General features: G+C 34.3%; 1 protein-coding gene across 7 annotated transcripts in view; it reads right to left on the bottom strand.

Moving 5' to 3' along the window:
- The window catches only part of ARHGAP32 (Rho GTPase activating protein 32), a 311,240-nt gene that overhangs the window by 92,796 nt on the left and 193,932 nt on the right, over positions 1–24,512 (bottom strand). For 6 of the 7 annotated variants that reach the window (XM_032426187.1, XM_032426186.1, XM_032426184.1 and 3 more), the window contains 3 exons: positions 24,061–24,147; positions 2,563–2,700; positions 437–529 (listed from right to left, as the gene is read on the bottom strand). In XM_032426187.1, coding sequence (XP_032282078.1) covers positions 437–529; positions 2,563–2,700; positions 24,061–24,147 — 318 coding nt within the window. The remainder of the gene's footprint in view (positions 1–436; positions 530–2,562; positions 2,701–24,060; positions 24,148–24,512) is intronic. The other variant, XM_032426183.1, reaches the window with a different exon arrangement.

The following is a 24,512-nucleotide window of genomic DNA, read 5'->3' on the forward strand; positions in this document are numbered from 1 at the left end:
ATTAAGGAGAAATACCTAACGTATTTTCTGGATACTATAATACTTAATCTTAAATTGGACTCTTTAAAAGATGAATTGTCTCTTGTTCATAAATAATTGAAAAATATTTTCAATTACTAAGTCAACTAAATATATATATATATATATATATATATATATATATATACACCTTTCTAAATGTACACATTAATACAGTCAACGCCAAAATAAGAGGTGTCGTTGTAATTCACAAGATATATTTAGATTAGTTTCCTGGATTCTCAAAGACAGATTTTAGATAAAAAATACTTAATGTATCACTTTATCTATCCTTCCAAAGGTAAGAATAAACTCCATTTCTTTGATTCCTGAAACTCATTAGCTATCAAAATTAAATTAATATTAATTTCTTAAGTAGTTTAAAAATAAATTTGGTAAGAGGTGAATTAGATAATACCTCCATCCAAGTAAGGGCAGGTCCACAATTGATCTTGTTGCCAGCAATAGCTGAAAGGCGGGATAGGTAAGCCATAAGCATCTGAGTGACAGACTAGAGAGAAAGAGAAGATTCAGTGGTAATTCAAACTCAAGATACAGCACCCTCTGTCCAAGTAACTGGTATAAATTGGTTGTTTCTGGGGCAGAAAATCTACAGATTTTTAAGCATTTTAATAGTTATAGGGGATTCTTCACAGAGGCTTGAGAGTTTCATGAAGTGAAACCACAGGAACTTACATAGAAATCCCCTGTCTTGTGAAGAACTTCACTATCTCCTCATCATCAGGGGTCATACTATTTTATAGCTTCTAACCTTATTGCTGTCTCTATTTTTATACTGAAAATATAAAAAAGATAATTACAGCAGACACATATTTGGCTTTTCTGCCCAGCTTCCCCCTGGCTACCTTGAAACTCTACGAGACCTGCTATAATCTTCCAGGCATGCAGCTGTGACAGGACAGCCATGTTCGTGTGTGATTGCACACCAGGAGTCCGTGGATTGGTCCAGAAATGTGACTGAACATTAGCTGGCCTAACAGGAGTTACTGCAGGAATTAGTAAATTATGATACAAATTTCAACTCATTCTGTCAGCTGTCTTAAAAAAAGAGATTAAAAACCTGGGACCTATTCGTAGTGGTCATGTCCTAAAACAGCCTGAGAAAGAAAAATGTGACAAATAGGTGGAGATGGGAAAGGGAGATGGACTTCTAGGTTTCCTATGACACAAAAGAATCTGTGGTTTTAAGATGTTCCTGAGACCCTGCTGCTGTGTCAGTTCTTACATGGCTGAGGAGGTCTCTACTTTGTCCTACCTACTTAATTGCCTTGGAATTAATTAGAGATTTGAAATGGCTTCCCCTCAGGACTTGAAAAGTATCTGCACTCTTTTCAAACATCCATTGCAGCTGCTGAGGAGTCTAATGTCAATTATGATTCTTGTTCTTTTAAGAAAGTATGTGTTTTGCTCCCTGAAAGCTTTTTGGGTTTTCTCTCTGTGTTGGCATTTTGAAATTTCACTATAGTGTTTTTAGATGCATGTCTTTTCTGTCATCATACCTAGCACTTACTGGGCCCATCTGATCTGAAATATGCCTTTCCTTAGTTTTAGGGAATTTCTTATATTAAAATTTAGTTACTTCCATGTACTGTATCCTGCTAGAACTTCTAGAAGAGGGAAGTAGGTACTTCAGGATCCATTCTCCATGATTCCCAAATGTTCTCCCACAACTTTTCATCCTACTCTCCCTTCTGAGGCTATATTTTTATAAAATTTGCTCTCCCAGCTCACTAATACTCTCTTCATCTGTGTCCATTTTGCACACAGTCCAACTACTGAGGTTTGCTATGACTAAAATTAATTTAAGTAAGTACATGTTCATTTCTAAGATCTCTGATTTTTTTATTTTTATAAAACTCTGCTCTCATTTCATGATAGATTGCCTCACTTTCTCTCTGAGGATAGTAATCATGCTTCTGAAAGCCTTGTTTGCTCTTTTCAGTTATTTATTCAGCTTTTACGATCAATATTTCTAGTTTATCTGTCTTCTTCAATCCTCTTGTACATGTTTTTTATGCTGTATTTGCTCACCCCCATAAATCTTACCCCATCTACTCTCAAAGATTCCTCACAATTTTGATGGTTGTTATTATCTGATGTTATAAAGAATCTCTTCCCATTTACATTTTTTAAAAATCTTTTCTATTTTTACTAGAAATTTGGGAGGAGTGGAGGTAAGGGTACAGACATGGCATGTCATCATAAATTATGCCTTTCTCTAATTATTAGTGAGGTCAACATTTTTCCATATTTTTGCTTCCATATTTTATGTTCTCTTTGAAGAACGGTCTGCTCATATATATAGCGTGTTTATATATTATGAATCTTTTATATAAAATTACACTCCAAACCTACTTTAATTCTAAACATTCTACATAGCATTACTAATTTTTCAGTTATGAAATAATTAATAATCCCAGGAATCATCCTGAGTGTTCAACTTAAGCTTTTATTTAGTATACAGACAAAACTTTCTGCTAATTTATATACAGTGATTACTGCTGCAAAGTACTAAATGCTTACCTCTGGACTGTCCTTCAGGGCATCAGAACGGGGAAGCTCTGAGAGTTGGGAGAATCGTCGGTCATAAATACATAAATGAAGATGTTTATCAAGTACCCGAAAATCTTCATAACTTCTTTTAACAATCCAACTTTTGCCCTATGGGTAAGAAAAAAAAGACGCTTATAATTTGTCCACTCACAGAGCATATTTATTACATTCTACCTTCTAATTTTCTCTTGGCTCTATTACTTCCTATAACCCAAGCTTTAGTAGGGATGAACATCCTTTCTTACCTGGAATACTGCTAATGCTCCTTACCTTTGATATCCCCTGCTCCCCTCACCACCAGTACAAAATACAAAGCTTATCAGGTCACACTATCAAAAATCCTTCAAAAACCTCCATGGTCAGCACTGATGAGCAGATCCCAACTGCACACCATTTAGTTTTGCAATTTAACCTAATTTTATACAGATGCTTTCATCTCATAAAAGATCTGGAAGGACTGCAGGAAAAAGCCTTCAGAGCAACCATCTCAGAACTGAAGAAACGCTTTTAGTGTAGCTCTTCTCCATTTGCCCCAGCCAAATGGGGCAGAAACAGAAGGCATCACTTCCTAGTAGAGAGATGTACTGAATTCTAAACACAGGTATGTTAAAACTTACATGATAAACTTGTATTGTCCTACTCTGGACTATAATTCTATAGTACATAGGTGGAGAACAATACCAACTCCTGTCTGAGAGGGTTTTTAGAATGAAATAAGACCATATATGTGGCAGAGACTTTTAAAGAACAGTGTCCTGGTCATTATTCTAAGAAATACTAGTTCTATGAGGCTGAAATGGGATCCAGTTAATTCTGATGATCAGCCTGAATTGGGAATCACTGATCCACAGGATAAAGCCCAAACATATTTGCACATATCATGGCTTTCATCATCTGAGCTCTGTCTAAATTTATACGCTGATCTCAGTCATTACTCCTCCATGCCCTTTCTTTGCTTCCAGTTATGCTCAATTACTTGCATTTATTCAGTTCATGAGATGTTTGTTCCCTTTCTTGCCTCCCCGATCATTAAGTGCTGTTTCTTCTGCTATGGAAAGTCATTCTTTTACTCTTTGCTGAAGTAAGCTCCTCTGTTTTCTCAGTTCTTCCACTGCCTTCTAACCCAAAGATTTCCTAAATACCCACAGGCAGTTCAATACTTATTCCTTTGGATGACAAAAATTAAAAAATGAAAATAAACAACAAAAGCAGAAAAATAAAAGAAAAACAGCATATAGTTGCAATTATTTTCTCTTTCATACACACATTTTTATGGAACACTTCAAATATCAGAAAAGTACACAAAATAATTTATCACATACTTATGTCTCTATCACAGAGATTAAACAGATGTTGACTTTTTTGTTTCAAAGCTCTGGATGTTTTTTAAAAGAACCAATTATTATAGATACAAAGCCCACTCTTTTGTGTTCCTCTTCTAAAGGTGAGGGCAGGAGTTGATATGCACTGTTATCATGCATAGATGCATTTTATACCTTTACTATACATGCAGGTATACAGTGCATTGTCCAAAACAAGTAACAAGATTTTATTTCCTTCTCTATGGATCTAATCACAAATTAAGTAATTCACTCAAAATCTCAGATAGGTATGTGAGAGAATAGAAATTAAAATACATGTCAAATAAAAATAATTTAAATTATCATCTGGACAAGAAGGCTTTATGGCCACAATCCATGGTATTTTAAATTTATCCACTCTATCTTCTAATTTGGGTTTGGCCTAAAGTGCTTTTAAAAAAAATGTATATGGGGGCGCCTGGGTGGCTCAGTCGTTATGCGTCTGTCTTCGGCTCAGGTCATGATCCCACCCTGGGATCAAGCCCCGCATCGCGCTCCCTGCTCCACGGGAAACCTGCTTCTCCCTCTCCCACTCCCCCTGCCTGTGTTCCCTCTTGCGCTGTCTCTCTCTCTCTGTCAAATAAATAAATAAAATCTTAAAAAAAAAACACCAACCATTTAAAAAATAAATAAATAAATGTATATGAATACTTTAGGTACAGCACTGCAAAGTCTAATTTGACCAAGTAATTACCACACCAAGCTATTTACCTTATTTACATTACCTGCACAGATTCTAAAAATATACAGATTTACCTCTTGAAATAAAGAAACAGCTAAGAAATTGACGTTAGGATCAGAATGTCCCCATTGTGAATCCTGGCTATTTAAGAATTTAATTAAGTAAATTAATGTAAAGTGATTAGTAGAGTACCAGGTAACAGAAATGTCTCAGTACATGCTGGTTATTTCTATTCTTTATTGATTTAGAGAACTTGTTCTGGGCCAAACATACTAAAATTAGTAACAGTAAACAAATTAACCTGACTAAACATTAGTTTAGTAAACAAAACTCCATGGTATATAGCAGAACAAATGACTGGTCACCAAAAGCTCAGAAACTCAAAAGAAACAAGAACACTATTATTTGGGTTCCTGGGTGGCTCAGATGGTTGGGCATCTGCCTTTGGCTCAGGCCCTGATCCTGGGGTCCTGGGATCGAGCCCCACATTGGGCTCCTGGCTCAGCGGGAAGCCTGCTTCTCCCTCTCCCTTTGCCTCTCCCCCTGCTCGTGCTCTCTCTCTCTCTCTGTATCTCTGTGTCTCAAATGAATAAATAAAATCTTTAAAAAAAAGAAAAGAAAAACACTATTATTGATTACTTTTAAGTACATCAGGGTTTCAACAACCAGGGAAGGTAACGTATCTTTAGAGGTCACAGGTTATTTTCCCATATGGCTGAATTACCAGCTTTAGTTTTAGAAAGTAAATCTTAAATTTATATCATTATTTCATTTTATTTTAATATCATTATTTAAAAATAATTCATATATCTTGGTAACATTTTATTTTTGTTTTGTTTTACTGTTTTCTTTCAGAAGAAAATGTAGCATCAGCATTTTAAGTCACTAGTACAAAGGTGAAGCAGTTAATCAGGATCAACTCTAAACATGTGTATAATCATTCCACTATATTGGAGGTAAGGAGTGAAGTAACTTGACAACCTGGTACATTCACATTTATTACTCTTGTTGAGCCAACAGACTAAGCAAAATGGTCAATATAAGAGAAAATGTAGTACTGCATTTGTTGGTACCCGGTGCTTTTAGAACAGAAATTGGCTCTGCTTTTAATCATTTTTCATTAAGCATTCCTTACTAAATGACGAATATTCTGAAATGACTGTAAAACGTTAGGGACTAACTGCTTGTGTCTCCCCGAAACTCCTATATAAAAACCCAACCCTCTGATATGATGGCTTTAAGAAGTGGAGCCTTTGGGAAATAATCAGGATAAGATAAGGTCAGGAGGGTAGAGCCCTCATGAATGGGATTAGTACCCTTAGAGGAGTCATAAAAGCTTGCTTCTCCTTCTCTACTCTCTGCCATATGAGATTACAAGAAGTCATCTGTTTGCAATCTGAAAAATGGCTCTCACCAGAACTTTGCCATTCTGACCGCCTGATCTCTGACTTCCAGCTTCCAGAACCGTGAGAAATAAACTTCTATTGTTTATAAGGTACCCGGTCTATGATACTTTGTGAAGGCACCCCAAACTAAGACATAAGGTAACATTTGGTACCTGGAATATCACCTTTTCCTTGGCATACAAAACAGATTTCTAGACCTATAAGATTGTGAAACACAGGAAAGAGAGAAGAGAGAAAAGAATGAGGAGAGTGGTAATCAGTAAAGCAGGATAAAAATGCAGACTATTGTGGGCTACTTGTTAGGATGTGACCTTAGGTAACTCTTCTAAATCTCAGTTTATTTATCTGTAAAATCAGAAAGTTAACAGTACCTGGGGTTGTTGGAAGGTTAAATCAAATAATGCACATAAGTCACTGAGCACACTACCTGCCAATCATTCATTAAACACTGGTTATCTCTACTGATATTTTTCTCACTGGTATAGCTGCCTGTCACAAAAATACCTTTTGAATGCTATGTTAGCCACATACTTGTCATATAACAGGCAAATATTAGTTTGGCTGAAACCGTTAATATCACTGACACTAGAACAATACCTTCACAAGACTAATTTTGGAAAAGCTGTTGAAACGTGCAAACTGATAACTTGGAAAGTTCCCAGATTACAGGACAATAATTGAAAACAAGATTGTAATAACACATCTGTATTTAAGTCTATGTTCCAATGTCTTACACTTCTTTAGAATAAATTCCTTAAAAATGTGACATCAGTCAAACCTAAGTGCAAGGATATATTGGATTTATCTATGCTATTTTTGCAAATTTTCTATAAGACTAAACTTATTTTTAAATAAAAAGTTAAAATACACACACACAATTTCTAAAAATGGAAAGGTTGTACCAATTTTTACTGTTTGTGCCTATTTTGCTGCATCTTCCCTAATGCTGAAAAATCAATCTTAAAAGAATTATCTATTCACATCTTTGCCAATCTTTCTACTAAAATATGTTGTATACTGCTACATAGCATTTAGCAAACTTAACAAAACCTATTATACTGCATGTCTAGCAAAACTATTTGATGTAACTATTAGCCCTTTGAGAGCTGTAACACATTTATTCAAATAGTTTCTTAATCAAGAAATTTCCTTGAATGAATTCTGAAGTGATACATTAAATGGCTTATTACACTAAGATATTAATTTTTTTGCTTAAAAGAAGTAAAAAAGAAGTTGGAAGGCCTTTCTTACTTAGGACTTCTTCCTATATAAGTATGCAAAATATATTTTTAAAAGAGGCATTGAAATACATTGTATTGTGCTTTACATTTGTTCTGCAAGTTCAACTTTTTAGTTCCTCTGGCTCTGTCTTATCAAGTACCACATAAAAGTAAGAAGCCCAATGAAAACACACTGTGATTCAGTCACATTTCAGAAATGATCTTGTCTGTCAGGTTAAAAGTAATAATCAGACTTCCAGTTTCTTTTCCAATATATAAGGAGCTTAGAGATTGCCACTCTGTCCTAACAAGTAACAAACTGAAAAATCAGTAACTCTTCATAGATCTGTGAGAGAAATGAGGTCACAGGGCAAACTGCTCTCCCCAGAATTGGAGAGACCTAGAAGTCTAGAAAAGAAGAAAGAGCTAAACTCAATTATATACAATTCTATCTTTAAAAAAGAGAAAATTTAAATGAAGTAAACAGAAGAAATAAAAAAATGATAATAGAAATCAATGAACTTTAAAACAGGAAATCAATAGAGAAAATTAACAAAACCAAAAGATGATTCTTTGGTAAGATCAATAAAATCAATAAACCCCTAGGCAGGCTAAGTAAAACAAAAAGAAGAGAAAACACAGATTACTAATATCAGAAATGAAAGAGAGAACATCACAACAGATCATATGAACATTAAAAGGATAATAAATACTATAAATAACTCTATGCTCACGTATTTGATAACCTAGATGAAACTGACCCAGGTCCTCAAAAGACACAATCTGCCAAAACTTACACAAAAAGAAATGGATAATCTGAATAAGGCCTATATCTATTTAAAATATTGAATCACTAATTAATAAACTTCCAAAAGAGAAAGCACCAAGCCAAGATTGGTTCACAATGTTTGAACTATACCAAATATTTAAGAAAGAAATTATACCAATTCTCTATAATCTCTTTCAGAAGATTGAAACAGAGGGACTACTTCCCAATTCATTCTATGAGGCTAGAATTAACCTACTACCAAAACAAAACAAAGACATTACAAAAAAGGAAAACTACAGAACAGTATCTCTCGAGAATACTGATGAAAAAATCAACAACATTATTAGCTAATCGAATCCAACAACATGGAAAATAATTATATACCACAACCAAGTAGAATCTATCCCAGGCATGCATGCAAAGCTGGTTCAACATTCAAAATTAGTTAATGAAATTAATCACATCAATAAGCTAAAGAAGTAAAATCACATGATCACATTGACAGATGTCCAAAGAGCATTTGCCAACATCCAGCACTCATTCATGATAAAAATTCTCAGTAAACTAAGATTAGTGGGATATTTCCTCAACTTGATAAAGAATGTCTATAAAACTACAGTGAGTATCATATGTAATAGTGAGAAACTTGAAGCTTTCCAAATAAGATCAGGAACAAGGCAAGGATGTCCTCTCTCTCCACTGCTTTTCTTCTTTTTTTAAAGATTTTATTTATTTATTTGACAGAGAGACACACAGTGAGAGAGGGAACACAAGCAGGAGGCATGGGAGAGGGAGAAGCAGGCTTCCCGCTGAGCAGGGAGCCCAATACAGGGCTCGATCCCAGGACCCTGGGATCATGACCTGAGTCGAAGGCAGATGCTTAACGACTGAGCCACCCAGGCACCCCTCCCCACTGCTTTTCAACACTGTACTGGAATTTATAGCTAATGCATTAAGGCAAGAAAAGGAAATAAAAGATATACAAATGGGGAAGGAAGAAATTAAACAGCCTTTGTACACAGATGACATGATCATCTAGGTATACATTACAAATAATTATCTAAAATCCTTCTGGAACTATGAAGTGATTATACCAAAATAGCAGAATACAAAGTTAATATACAAAAGTCAACTGCTTTCCTAGGTGCCAACAATGAATAAGTTCAATTTGAAATTAAAAACACAATAGCATTTATATCAGCAACCTCCCAAAAAAGAAGTAATTAAGTATAAGTCTAAAAAACTACGTACAAGATCTATATGAGGAAAACTACAAGACTCTGGTAGAAGTAGACAAAGGACTAAAAAATTTGAGAGACATACCACGTTCAGGCATAGGAAAACTCAATATTGTCAAGATGTCAATTCTTCCCAACTTGATCTAGATTCACAGTGCTATGCCAATCAAAACCAAAGCAAGTTATTTTTGTCATTATCAACAAACTGTTTCTAAAGTTTATACAGAGAGGCAAAAGACCCAGAATAGGTAACACAACATTGACAGAGAAGAACAAAGTTGGAAGAATGACACTGACTTCAAGACTTATCATAAAGCTACAATAATCAAAATGGTGTGGTTCTAGCAAAAAAAAAAAAAAAAAAAAATCAACAAATACACCAATGTAACAGAATAGAGAGCCCAGAAATAGACTTACCTAAATATTGTCAACCAATCTTTGACAAAAGAGAAAAGGCAACACAATGGATAAAAAGATAGTCTTTTCAAAAAACAGTATTGGAAAAACTGGCAAAATCCACAGGCAAAAATATAAATCTATACATAGGCCTTATAGCTTTCACAAAATCACTCAAAATGGATCACAGGTCTTAATGTAAAATGCAAAATGATAAAACTCAGAAAATGACATAGGAGAAAACAGAGATGATCCTGGGTTTGATGATGGACTTTTTTAGATACAACACTAGGGCACAATCCATGAAAGAAAGAATTGATGAGGCATGCCTGGGTGGCTCAGTCATTAAGCATCTGTCTTCGGCTCAGGTCATGATCCCAGGGTCCTGGGATCAAGTCCCACATCGGGCTCCCTGCTCTGCGGGAAGCCTGCTTCTCCCTCTCCCACTCCCCCTGCTTGTGTTCCTGCTCTTGCTCTCTCTCTGTCAAATAAATAAATAAAATCTTAAAAAAAAAAAAAGAAAGAATTGTTGAGCTGACCTACACTGAAATTAAAATTTCCTGCTGTGTCAAGACACTATCAAGAAAATGAAAAGACAAGTAATAGGCTTGAGTGAAAAAACTGACAAAAGATATATCTGATAAAGGACTATTATCCAAAATATACCAAGAACTCTTAAAAATCAATAATAAGGGGTGCCTGGGTGGCTCAGTCTTTAAGCATCTGACGTCAGCTCAGGTCATGATCCCAGTGTCCTGGGATCGAGCCCCGCGTCAGGTTCCTTGCTCAGCAGGAGGCCTACTTCTACCTCTCCCACTCCCTCTGCTTGTGTTCCCTCTCTCACGGTGTCTCTGTCAAATAAATAAAAATAAAAAAAATCTTTAAAAAAAATCAACAATAAGAAAACAACTGATTTAAAAATGGTCCAAAGACCTTAACAGACACCTCATCAAAAAGATATGCAAATGATAAATAAGTATATGAAAAGATGCTCCATATCATATGTTATCATATCATATGAAATGCAAACTAAAATGAGATACTACTACACACCTATTAGAATGGCAAAAATCCAGAATTGGTAAAACCAAATGCTGACAAAGATGTGAAGCAACAGGAAATTTCTTTTCATTGCTAGTAGGAATACAAAATGGCAAACCCACTTTAGAAGACAGTTTGTCAGTTTCTTATAAAACTAAACATACCTTACCATAGGTTCCAGCAATTGGGACTCCTTGGTGTTTATCCAGATAAGCGAAAAGTTATGTCCACACAAAAGCCTGCACGTGAATGTTTATAGCAACTTTATTCATAATTGCTGAAATTTAGAAGCAACCAAGATGTCCTTCAGCTGGTGAATGGATATGTAAACTGTGGTACATCCAAACAAAGGAATATTATTCAGCACTAAGAAGAAAGAAGCCATGAGAAGACATGGAGGAAACTTAAATGTGTATTACTAAGTGAAAGAAGCCAAGCTGGAAAGGCTACATACTGTAATAATTCAAACTATATGACATTTTGAAAAAGGCAAAACTACAGACAGTAAAAATATCTGTGGTTGCCACTGGCTAGGAAGAAGCGAAAGATAAATACAGCACAGAGAATTTTTAGGGCAGTGAAACTATTATGTATGATGCCATAACGATGGGTACATATAATTATAAATTTGTCCAAACCCACAGAATGTACAACACCATGACTAAACCCTCGCTGACAAAGGAATGTAGCATCAATTGCAACAAAGGTACCATGTTGGGGAAAGACGTCCATAGTGAACAAGGTTGAGCATATGTGGGGATAAGAGGTATACAGGAACCCTGTACTTTTCACTAAAGTTTGCTGTGAGCCTAAAACTTCTAAAAAATATACTAATTTTTAAAAACTAATCATGTTTTCATCCCTCTAAGCAGTATTACTCAAGGAAATAAAGATCAACAACCAACCACAAAAATGCAAAAGAGCCTAAAAAAGTAAGTTTGGGTGGGGGGGATTGGATTTCAAAATTCATTTCCTTATACATCAGTGAACTGATTTCTTTCAATTTTTTAAAAATGTTCTTGTGCCAGCAAAAGTCTGTTCTTTTAAACAGAGTATCATTCACAAAATGAAAACCTCAATATAATTTGCAAATCATCTAAAACTGTTAAATTCACTGAGAAAATTCTAAAAATAGTAAAATACCTCCCATTTTAGCAGATATGAAAGAACTTTAAATTTCATATGTAAAAAAACAGCTTTAATCATCAAATTTCCAAAGAAACTGAATAAAATACAATTGACCCTTAAACAACATGGGGGTAAGGGGCATTGACCTCAGTACACAAAAATCCACATATAAGTTTTGCTCCTCCAAAACATAACTTCTAACAGCCTACTCTTGACTAGAAGCCGTGCCAATAAAATAAACAGTCAATACGCATATTTCATATGTTATATTATGTACTATATTCTTTTTTTAAATAAGGTAGAAGAAAAAAGTGTTAAGAAAATCATAAGGAAGAGAAGATACATTTCCAGTAATATACTGTATTTATAAAAAAAAAAAATCTATGTGTAAGTGGAACCATACTACTCAGACCAATGTTTTTCAAGAATCAACTACACGATCAGAATATTTTAGAAATTCACTTATTTTATAAATAACAAAACAGAAACAATACAAAAAACTCCTTATGTATATCTGCTTAAATTTTAATTTACTGCTAACTTCTAACCTTAATAATTATTACTATCAAGTAATTTTTGCTATCCAACCAGTAACAAAATATCAACAATTCTTGATATGGCTGAAAAAGAAGGATGAGAGAAAAAGAAATCTCTAATGTACCTAGGATCAAATTTCGAAGACAAAAATTTGTTCTTCTCTCATTACTGAGGACCTACATAGTACAAGAACTGGAGTAAGCATTAGAGATGCAACAGAGAACCATCAAATCTCCGACTTCTGAGAATTTGTTTCTAGTGAGAAAAATACATGTTACTGAAGTATTGTTGATCAAATCTCCGACTTCTGAGAATTTGTTTCTAGTGAGAAAAATACATGTTACTGAAGTATTGTTGAAATGCAATGTTATACTAATTTTAGGGGCACAACACAGTGCTTCAACAATTCTGTACATTACAAAATGCTCACCACAGTAAGTGTAGTTACCATCTGTCATCATGCAATGTTATCACACTCCATATTTATTTATTTTATAACTGGAAGTATGTACCACCTCCCTTCACCTATTTTGCCCATCTCGCCAACCACCTCCCCTCTGTCAAACACCAGTTTGTTCTCTGTATTTATGAGTCTATTTCTGTTCTGTTTGTTTTGCTTTTTAGATTCCACATATAAGTGAAGCCATATGGTATTTGTCTTTCTCTGTGTGACTTATTTCACTTAGCATAATACCCTCTAGGTCCCATCCATGTTGTCACAAGTAGCAAGATCTCCTTTTTTATGGGTGAATAATAGTCCATTGTGTATATATACACCATAACTTTACCTATTCATCTATTAATGGCTACTTAGGGTTGATGCCATATCTTGACTATTGTAAATAATGCTGTAATAAACATAGAGGTGCATATATCTTTTTGAACAAATACTTTTTAAAATAAATAAATGCATAAGTAAAATAATTCTAACTTCGTTCTGTGAAGAGATTAAACAAAAACCTACTCAAGGAAGGTAGTCGGGAAAAGCCCTTCTGAGGAGGTGGTATCTAAACTCTATCCTGAAAACTGAGAAGGCACCAGACACAGCAAGTGCACAGTGTGAACAGAGTTACAAGCTGAGCAGTGTTCAATACTTAGTAGTAGGAAAGAACTTAGTCTTTTAAAAACTGAATGAAAGCTAGCATGACCAGAACAAAGGAATGAGCAGATTGTCATGACATGATGCAGAAGAGGTAGGCAAGGTCTGATCAGGTGGGACCCTCACAGGCCTTAGTTAGCAGTTTGGGTTCAGTTCTAAATAAAGTGAATATCTATTGAAGAGTGTTAACCATGAAGATAACATTTTCAATTTACATTTTACATCACTCTAGCAGTTTAAATGGTTCTCATTGATTACAGGATGCAAACACAAATGCTAATCACAACATCCTAACAAGATACAGCACCTTGGGCTAGTTTGGTAATAACAGAGATGGAAAAAGACAAATTCTAGATATATTTGCTGTTCTTTCTAAGAAAAATAGTCCTCACGCATGTCCTTGGAAGTCCCTTTATCATGGAAAAGATAACTGAAAAAGAATAAATTCTCTCTTTAATGATATGATGAAGTTCAGTAAAAAGAGATGATCGGAAAAGAGAATGAACTGATTTAATCTTAGCGGGGCCTTATCCTAGATACAGGACTTTACATAAGTTACTTAACACCCATCAGCAACAGTTGACTCACCTATAAAATGAAAATAGTAACATATTTCACAAAAGATTTACAAGGTTTGGATGTTTAACAATCTATCTATATATTTTGTTCATACACAGATGCTCTACAAATGTGAACAGTTGACCCCACCCCTTAGTAACGGCATTCTGTAAGTGGACTAAGTGGAGGAGATACTTAATACCAAGGAATGCATTTCTGATGGTGGAATTTCAAGCAGGAGATATTTTGAGGCAGGAAAGCATTCCCCTAAAACCAACTGTTTACCCCACCTACCAGGACATAAAGGAGTTTTCAGAGTACTGTAAATATTTATGAAAAACTTGATCCTCAGAAAAAATAAACTATTATATAATGATGAATCCTTGTTAAAATACAAAGGTAGTTCATACAATCCAAATACAACAAAACCATTCATTTTTACTGGTCTAAAGCTTACAATGAAACAAAAAAAATAGTAAGTACTTTGTTAAGCAGCAATTTCTTATACTAACAAAACTATACTTACAGAAAGGAAAGATCATAAAGGATTTTCATTGGGACACATGTTAGAATAAGTTCTTGTAACAGCTAGGTTTAAATTTGCCATTTTAAAAAATCAACACTTAAAACCTGATGTTTGCTTACTTGCTAAAGAATAAAACAAGAGAATACTGAGTGGCATGGAGACTCATTACCATTGACATTATACTTATAAATGATTTATTCTAAGTAACGGGGCTCAATTAGTATGAGGGTTTATCTCTTTTTGGACTTTTTAAAATTACTGAATGTTCAACACTTGAGACAGTAAAAGTTTTTCTAGTATCTTCTTTGACATGTGACCAGATTTCCAAGAATTATTATTAATATTCATTAAATTCAAACTAAACACATTATGTTTTCTGAAAAGTAAGGAATAGGCAGAGGAAAAATTAGTATGATTTTCAGAAAAGATATATTACCATTCAGATCAATATCATGACACAAGAGTGTTTTTTCATACACACCAGCCAATCTGTTTATTCTACATAACACTTTTTTTCAGTTTGTGTACTGAAAGAACAGAATGAAAAATAATGGAAGGAACATTTGAAAAATAATATGCCTATTTGGTTAAGACAACTTATTCTAAATCATGATTAGTATGAAAGGAAGGGCACTGGGGGCTTGGGCAAGGCATGAAAGATCTATTTTCCAAGGCATCTGAGTCACTTTTTAAAAAATATTTTATTTATTTGAGAGAGAGAGGGAGCACAAGCAGGGGGAGAGGCAGAGGGAGAAGCAGACTCCCCACTGAGCAGGGAGCCCAATGCGGGGCTTGATCTGAGGACTCCGAGATCATGACCTGAGCCAAAGGCAGATGCTTAACCAAATGAGCCACTCAGGCGCCCCTCTGAGTCACTTTAAAAACGGTTAATATTCACCTGAGACACAGCAATGTTGCTAAGTGAGATCTGTATGACAGGTATCTGTTCCACTTGCTTTGGGCCCATGCTATACCAGCTTTTAATATTGTAACTATCACTCAGACTATATAATGACCTGGGATTGTAACCAGTTGGCCTGGACTATCTCCCACAGAGGCTCTTGATTTGAGGTTTCCACTTAAGGAGCCTCTGAAGACTTCCCCAACCTGAGAAAGGAAACAGACATCCAAGTCCAGGAAGTAATGGAAGCCCCAAACAAGATGAACCCAAAAAGAACCATACCAAGACATATTAAGAATTTAAATGTCAAAAATTAAAGATAAAGAGAGAATCTTAAAAGCAACAAGAGAAAAGCCAGTAGTGAGTATAGAGACCACCCATAAGACTATCAGCTGATTTTTCAGCAGCAAGTTTTCAGGCCAGAGGAAGTGACATGATATATTCAAACTGCTGAAAGGAAAAAACCTACAACCAAGAACAGTCTACACCAGCAAAGTTTTCATTCAGAACTGAAGGAGATATAAGGAGTTTCCCACACAAGCAAAATTTTAAAAAGTTCACCACTAAACTGGCATTACAAGAAATGTTGAAAGGATTTCTTTAAGCATGAAGGAAAGGGCCATAACTAAAAGTAAGAAAATTATGAAAGAAAAAATTTCACTGGTAAAAGCTAACATATAAAAAGATGGTGGATCGATCACTTATAAAGCTGGTATGAAGGTTAAAAGATAAATGTAGTAAAATCAACAATATCTACAGTTATTAGTAAAAGGATACACTAAATAAAAAGGTGTAAAATATGAAGTCAAATACATAAAATAAGGGGGTGGGGAGTAAAATGTAAGACTTTTAGAATGTGTTTCAACCTAAGGGACCAACAAGTTAAAACAGACTGCTATATACAAAGAGTGTTACATATGAACTTCATGTTGACGACAAAACAAAAATCTATAATAGATACATTAAAAATAAATAGAAAGGAATCCAAACATAAAAGAAGTCAAGTTAAAAGGTAAGAGAATAAGAGAAAAAATACAAAACAATTAGAAAACAATTAACAAAATGGCAATGAGTACAAAACCATCCACAACTGCTTTAAATGTAAATGGACTAAATGCTCCAGTTAAAAGACAATAGCTAACTAAATGGATAAAAATGTAAGACCCATCTATATACTGCCTACAGGAGATTCATTTCAGACGTAAAGACACATACAGACTGAAAATGAAAAGATGAAAAATAATACTTCATGCAAATGTAGCAAAAAGAAAGCTGGCATAGCAATACTTGTATCAGACAAAATACTTTAAAACAAAGACTATGACAAGATACAAAAAGAGGCTAATATTATATAATGATTGAGATCAATCCAACAAGATAATGTAACAACTGTAAATAGCACACAGAAAGCAAGAAACTGACAGTAACAGTAGGGAACATTAACACCCCATTTACATCGATGTATACGGTGTCTAGACAGAAAATCAATAAGGAAACAGTGACCTTAAACAACACATCAGACCAGACGGACTTGACATACATATATACAGAACATTACCAAAACAGCACAATACACATTCTTTTCAAGTGCACATGGAACATTTTCCAGAACATATCACATGTTAGGCCATAAAACAAGTCTAAAATAAATGTTAAAAGACTGAAATCATATCAAGAACCTTTTCCCATCACAACGGTATGGAACTAGAAATCAATTCCAAGGCAAAAATTAGAAAAAACACAATCATTTGGAGCCTAAATAACCAACTGATCAATGAAGAAATCAAAGAAGAAGTGAAAAAAATACCTGGAGAAAAATGAAAATGGAAACACAACTGTTCAAAATCTTAAGGGAACAGCAAAAGCAGTTCTAAGAGGGAAGTTTAGAACAATACAGGCCTACCTCAAGAAACAAGAAAAATCTCAGGGCCCCTGGGTGGCTCAGTCGATTAAGTGTCTGCCTTTGGCTCAGGTCATGATCAAGCCCCAAGTTGGGCTCCCTGCCCAGCAGGGAGCCTGCTTCTCCCTCTCCTCCCCACTTGTGCTCTCTCTTGCTATCTCTATGGCTATCTCTGTCTCCCTCTCTCAAATAAATAAATAAAATCTTTATAGAAACAAGAAAAATCTCAAACAATTCAAACTTACTCCTATAGAAATTGGAAAAAGAAAAATAAAACAAAACCAAAGTTAGAAGACAGAAAATAATAAACATCAGAGCAGATAAATGAAATAAAAACTAAAAACATTAGAAAAGATCAATGAAACTAAGAGTTGGTTCCTTGAAAAGATAAACAAAATTCATAAACTTTTAGCCAGAGATGCCTGGCTGGCTCAGTTGGTGGAGCCTGTAACTCCTGATCTCGGGGTTGTAAGTTTGAGCCCCACTCTGGGTGTAGAAATTACTTAAAAAATAAAACAAAAACAAAAACAAAACAAAACAAAACTTTAAGCAGACTAATCAAAAAAAAAAGAGAGGAGTCAAGTAAATAAAATCAGAAATGAAAGAAGTTACAACTTACCCCAGAAATACAAAATATTATTAGACTACTACAATTACACATCAACAAATTAGACAAACTACAAAAAATGGATAAATTCCTAGAAACATAAATTATTCTAACAATTAATCAAGAAGAATCAATATCTGAACAGACCAATTACTAGTAATGAAATTCAATCAGTAATGAAAAAACTTCCAACAAACAAAAGTCCAGGGCCAGATGGCTTCATGGATTAATTTGAAAAAAAAAAATGTAAAGAAGACAGAACACCTAGCCTTCTCAACATGTTTCAAAAAATGGAAGAGGAAGGAATGCTTCCAAATTCATTCTATGAAGCTAGCATTACTGTGATACCAAAACCAGACAAAGACACTACGAAGAAAGAAAATTACAGACCAATATCCCTGATGAATGTAAATGCAAAATTCCTCAACAAAATATTACACAACCAAATTCAACAGTACATTATAAGGATCATATACCACAATCAAATGGGATTTGACAGGGATGCAAAGATGGTTCAATAGCCACAAATCAATCAGTAATGATACACCACATTAACAAAATGAATAAAAAATCATATGATCATTTCAATAGATGCAAAAAATGCAATTGATAAAATTTAACATCCATTCATGATTAAAAAACTCTCAATAAAGTGGGAATGGAGGAAGCATACCTCAACATAATAAAGGTCATATACAACACTCCTACAGATAACATCATACTCAATGGTAAAAAGCTGAAGGCTGTTCCTTTAAGATCAGGAACATATCAAGGACGCAGTCTCACCACTTTTATTCAACAAAGTACTGGAAGCCCTTGCAATAGCAATCAGACAAGAAAAAGAAATAAAAAGAATGTTACTTGGTAAGAAAGAAGTCAAACTGTCACTATTTGCATATAGAGACAACCCTAAAGACTCCACTGATAAAACTATTAGAAATAATGAATGAATTCAGTAAAGTTTCAGATACAATGTTAATATAAAGAAATCTGTTTCATTTCTATATACTAATAACAAGCTAGCAGAAAGAGAACTTAAGAAAACAATCCCATTTACAATTGCATCAGAAATAATAAAATACCTAGACATAAATTTAACCAGGGAGGTGAAATACCTATACTCTGAAAACTATAAGATATCAATGAAAGAAAGTAGAGATGACATAAATAAATGTAAAGATACACCATGCTCATGATTGGAAGATTTAATACTGTTTAAATGTCCATACTACCCAAAGCAATCTATGGATTCAATGCAATCCCTATCAAAATACCAATAGTGTTTTTCAGAGAACTAGAACAAAAAATTCTAAAATTTGTATGCAACCACAAAAGACCCAGCCAAAATAACCTTGAGGAAGAACAAAGCTGGAGGTATCATGCTCCTAGATTTCAAACTACACTTTGAAGCTATCATAATCGAAATAGTATAGTACTGGCACAAAAAGAGACATATATGTCAACAGAACAGAGTAGAAAGCCCAGAAATAAACCCATGCTTATATGGTCAATTAATCAATGACAAAGGAGCTAAAAATATACAATGGGGAAAGACAGTTGCTTCCATAAATGGGTGTTTGGAAAACTGGACAGCTACAGGCAAAAGAATGAAACTGGACCACTTCCTTATACCATATACAAAAATAAACTCAAAATGGATTCAAGACCTAAATGTAGGACCTGAAACCATAAAACTTCTAAAAGAAAACACAGGCAATAAACTCTTTGACATCAGTCTTAGCAATATTTTTTTGGCTCTGTCTCCTCAGACAAAGGCAACAAAAACAAATATAAAAAATTGAGACTACAGCATACTAAAAAGCTTTTGCCCAGAGAAGGAAACCATAAACAAAATGAAAAGGCAACCTCCTAAAATGGAGAAGGTACTTGTAAGTGATCTATCAGACAAGGGGTTAATATCTAAAATATATAAAGAACTCACACAACTCAAGACACAGAAAAAAAATCTCATTTAAAAAATGGGCAGGGGCACAGGAACTGAATAAACATTTTTCCAAAGAAGACATACAGATGGCCATGAGACACATGAGAAAATGTTCAACATTGCTGATCACAGGGAAATGCAAATCAAAACCACATTGAGATGTTACTCCCACCTATCAGAATGGATAGTATCAAAAAGACAAATAACAATTGTTGCCAAGGATATAGAGAAAAGGAATCCCTCATGTACTGCTGGTGGGCATGTAAATTGGTGGAAACACTATAAAAAATAGTAGGGGAATTCCTCAAAAATTTAAAAACAGAAATACCATATGATGCAGCGATTCCTCATCTGGCTATTTACCCAAATAAAACAAAACACTAATTCAAAAAGATATTGTATGCACCACTATGTTCACTGCAGCATCATTTACAATAAATGTGATATGGAAGCAACCTAAGTATCCACTGACAGATAAGTGAATAAAAAGAAGTTATGGAATATAGGTACATGGAATATTACTCAGCCATTAAAAAAGAATGGAATCTTGCCATTTATGACAACACAGATGGACCTAGAGGGTGTTATGCTAAGTGAAATAAGTCAGACATAGAAAGACAAACACCTTAACATTTCATTTTTATGTGGACTCCAAAAAGCAAAACAAACAAACAACAAAAGAGAAGCAGACTCATAAATACAAAGAACAAACTGGTGGTTGCCAGAGGGGAGACATATGGGGGATGCAAGAAATAAATGGAGGGAATTAAGAGGTACAAATATCCAGTTATAAAATAAGTAAGTCACAGGGATGTTAAGTACAACATAAAGAATACGGTCAATAATATTGTAATAACTATGTACAGTGACAGATGGTAACTTTACTTATCATGGTGATCATTTTGTACATAAATGTCAAATCACGATGTTGGTACACCTACAACTAAATATAATACTGTATGTCAACTATAGTAAATTAATTAACTAATTAATGTTTACAGAGAGATTATAATAACATGGAGGAATGCTTTATAAATAAAAATTATGTAAAATTATATATATATCCCTGTATTCAATTATAAAATACAACTATGTAAAACAAAGCCAAAATAGGCAAAAATGTAAACAGGCAATCTCAGGGTAGTAGTATTATGGCAATTTTCTTCTTTTTTGTCCATTTCCCATATTTTCCAAAATTTCTAAACATATTTTTATCCTAAAAACCTATAAACCCATACTTTTAAATCAGAAAAAAAAGATACATGTATCTGTCTTCAAATATGTATATATGAATGGTGTCTAGACTCTCTCCACTTAAGTCATGCAAAGAAACTTGACTGCATTCTCAGTACATTTCTGTAATTCTTTATTAACATTTAGGATATACTTGCAGATTTCAGAGTAGCTAATCAACTATAAATCATATTAGAAAATGACAGAAGAATAGGGTAAAAAAAAAACACTAGACTGAGGTTCAAATCCTGGTCTTTCTCTTTAATTTTATGACCTTGGGGAAGTTATTAACATTCTTGAGTCTTAGACTCATCAGCTGTAAAATGAAAAACAGACTATTTACCTCACACAGTTGTTGAAAGAATGAAATGTTGTACTGCATGTCACAATATCTGTATACTAGACACACAGATAATCAAAATGCCTACTGAATTGGATCATTTCAGCATGAAAGACATGGTTTACATTTCTAAATTCACAATTTAACAAGAAACAAAAACTTGAAGGGCAGAGGCAAAAGCACAATTAAAAGTTTCAAAGATAAGACCTAAAAGAATCAGTATTACTGAACCTCCAGAAAGGTGAAAAAAAAAAAAATCACAGTTGTTGAATTGGTCATTTTCTGAGATTAAAGAACAAGAGAAGAGTGGGTTAAATAAAAAGAATTTCGAATGTACTTTAAAAATTAGAAATTAGCAAAAATATGCAATATATGAAAACATATCAACATGTAATGGTGATCGTATCTTATCTGAAGACTAAGCAATCTCTTAAATCTGTTCTAGATTGTGAATTACAGTGTGATGCAGGAAAAACTGGCAATCGGGAAACTGAAGTTCTTAGCAGTTCCTGCTAAGATTTCATTTAACTTAGGAAGGCCACATCAGTAATTTAGATCTCAATTTCCTCATTGGCAAAATGAGAGGGCTTGATTATGAGTCTATATAATATTAGTTATAAAAAAATATAGGATTCCAATTTAATATGATTTATGGCTGACACATTTGGCAAGAATACAGAAAGTAAGCCATGGGGGTGCCTCAATGATCACTTACAGAACTGCAGAGAAGTGCAGTGGCATTATTACATTGCAGTAAATTACTACTTTGGTGTAATGAATAGTACACTGAGTAGTCTGAAATTTTTAAGCAGATTGACAAGATACTTGCAACCAGGAAATAGCCTAACTAGCTAGGTCACTAATTCATGGAAGCATAATTAAGTGACGATTATACATTCTGACATATGGTTCCAAAATACCATGCTTACCTTTTGAAGGTCATTTAAAAAAATAACACAGGTGCTTGTAACATTACGTTTCGCTCATGAGAATAAAACTATTTACATTGTCAGATCATATGGAAATTAATGGTGAGAAGGAAAGATGCTAAAAGATGTTAGGTTATAGAGGGATTAATGAATTCATTACTGACATGCCAATCATGTGCTCTAGATAAAGAAGATATGATTTGTATTTATGTATGAGTAATGGTTCACCAAAACACATGTGTTATTTTCACTTAAAAATTAAGTCATGATGGGGCGCCTGGGTGGCTCAGTCGGTTAAGTGTCTGCCTTCGGCTCAGGTCATGATCCCAGGGTCCTGGGATCGAGTCCCGCATTGGGCTCCCTGCTCAGTGGGAAGCCTGCTTCTCCCTCTCCCTCTGTCTGCCACTCCCCCTGCTTATGCGCTCTCTCTCTCTCCCTCTCTCTGTCAAATAAACAAATAAAATCTTGGGAAAAAAAAAAAGTCATGAAAAAGAAGCATTTTATGAAACATGACACAAAACTTAGTGATTCAGAGCTGCCTACTTCCTCAAAGGAACCGAGATGATACACAAGACATATATTAACAATATGAAACTTTGGCCATCTTATTTATATACAAGCTAAATTCAATTTCCAATCTCATATTCTGACACCAATAAATAAAAGCACTTAATTCTGAAAGGTTTTCTTTAAAATCACCAACACTAAGAACTCAGGTATTTCCCACATGAGATAAGCATTAGACTTTTCAAGATTATGTAATTTTTAACTTCAGGTACAAGAATAATACTTTTTGGGGGGGAAAAAACCCATAAATGCCCCTATCTTACTCTTTCCCAAAGAAAACTAAAAACTTTGCACACAAAAAAAGCTTTTCTCAAAAACAGTTACTTCACAATCACGAATTCAAAACTAGGCCTAAGGCTTAATGAAAGTGAAGTAAGCAAAGGAACTAAACTACTTACTTGGTGGAGGACATAATCAATGCTACAAATGACCTACTTCAAATCTCATTAAGAGAAGTCATGGTAATTATCCTCACAAAAGTTCTAACACTAAGAGTCAAGAAACAGTCCCCTTCTAAAACATACACATACACACACTACATCCACTACAGTGAAACTTCCTGCCTGGTAGAAAAGTGAGCATCTCAGGCAGAGACAACTGAAACTTCGTTTGCTCTTTTACTGTAATAGGTGACCAGTAGCTGATTCATTTAATCTTATCATCAATAAAAGATGTATTTCCTTTACTCTTACAAGAAGAGTTTTCATTTAAGTTTGTAAATTAAATATCTGTAGGACTGATTCTATTAACTGCTTCGATTCTGAGGACATGCAGAATCGCCAATATGACTGGAAGAAAGAATAAAACAAAACATCTGTGTTACCACAGTCACTGTTATTCGTCCACAAATGCCTAAAGCCTTAAAAACTTTCTTAAAATGCAGACAGAAGATATGCAAGTTACAATACTAAACTGTGCATTCCATGTAATTTTGTATGAACACATTTATCTCTCTTTTAAAGGATACCAAACAATGGTCATACATAGTCCAATTTCATTTCAATATCATACAAGTATCTTTCTGTGAATTCTATTAGATGCCGTAAAAAATGCATTAAAAGGAATCTACACATCCACAAAATTACCTGACAAGCAATGTGCACGAGGTAGACCAGCTCTTTAGATTCACAGCCATTTTTCGTTATTTCATTCTGTTCTTCTGAAAGTGAAAGCTATGTCAAAAAAAGGGGGGGCAGAAGAGAGGGAAAGTCATGATTAATGAGTAAGAATAAACTAGGCATTCAGTAAACTTAAGACCCTCACATCAACTCACTCTAAGATATGCCTTTCAATGGAACTCTATTGCTTATGAAGATAAAACAGAATTCAGGATGTTTTTAAAAATATGTTTCTAAGTACTGTCTTCATAGTTTCAATCTAAAGTAGCACAACTGCATAACAGCAGTAAGTAAAATACATTCATTCAAGAGCAGGTCCTCACTTCCTTAATTTATTTAGCACATATGTGAAAGGAAGGCAGTAAGGTGGGCACTGGGAGACAGCAGGAGCAAAGTGGTTGAAAGAAAGCTCAGGCTCT

Source organism: Phoca vitulina, unplaced genomic scaffold (genome assembly GCF_004348235.1).
Source record: "Phoca vitulina isolate PV1807 unplaced genomic scaffold, GSC_HSeal_1.0 scaffold34, whole genome shotgun sequence".
Lineage (NCBI taxonomy): Eukaryota > Metazoa > Chordata > Mammalia > Carnivora > Phocidae > Phoca > Phoca vitulina.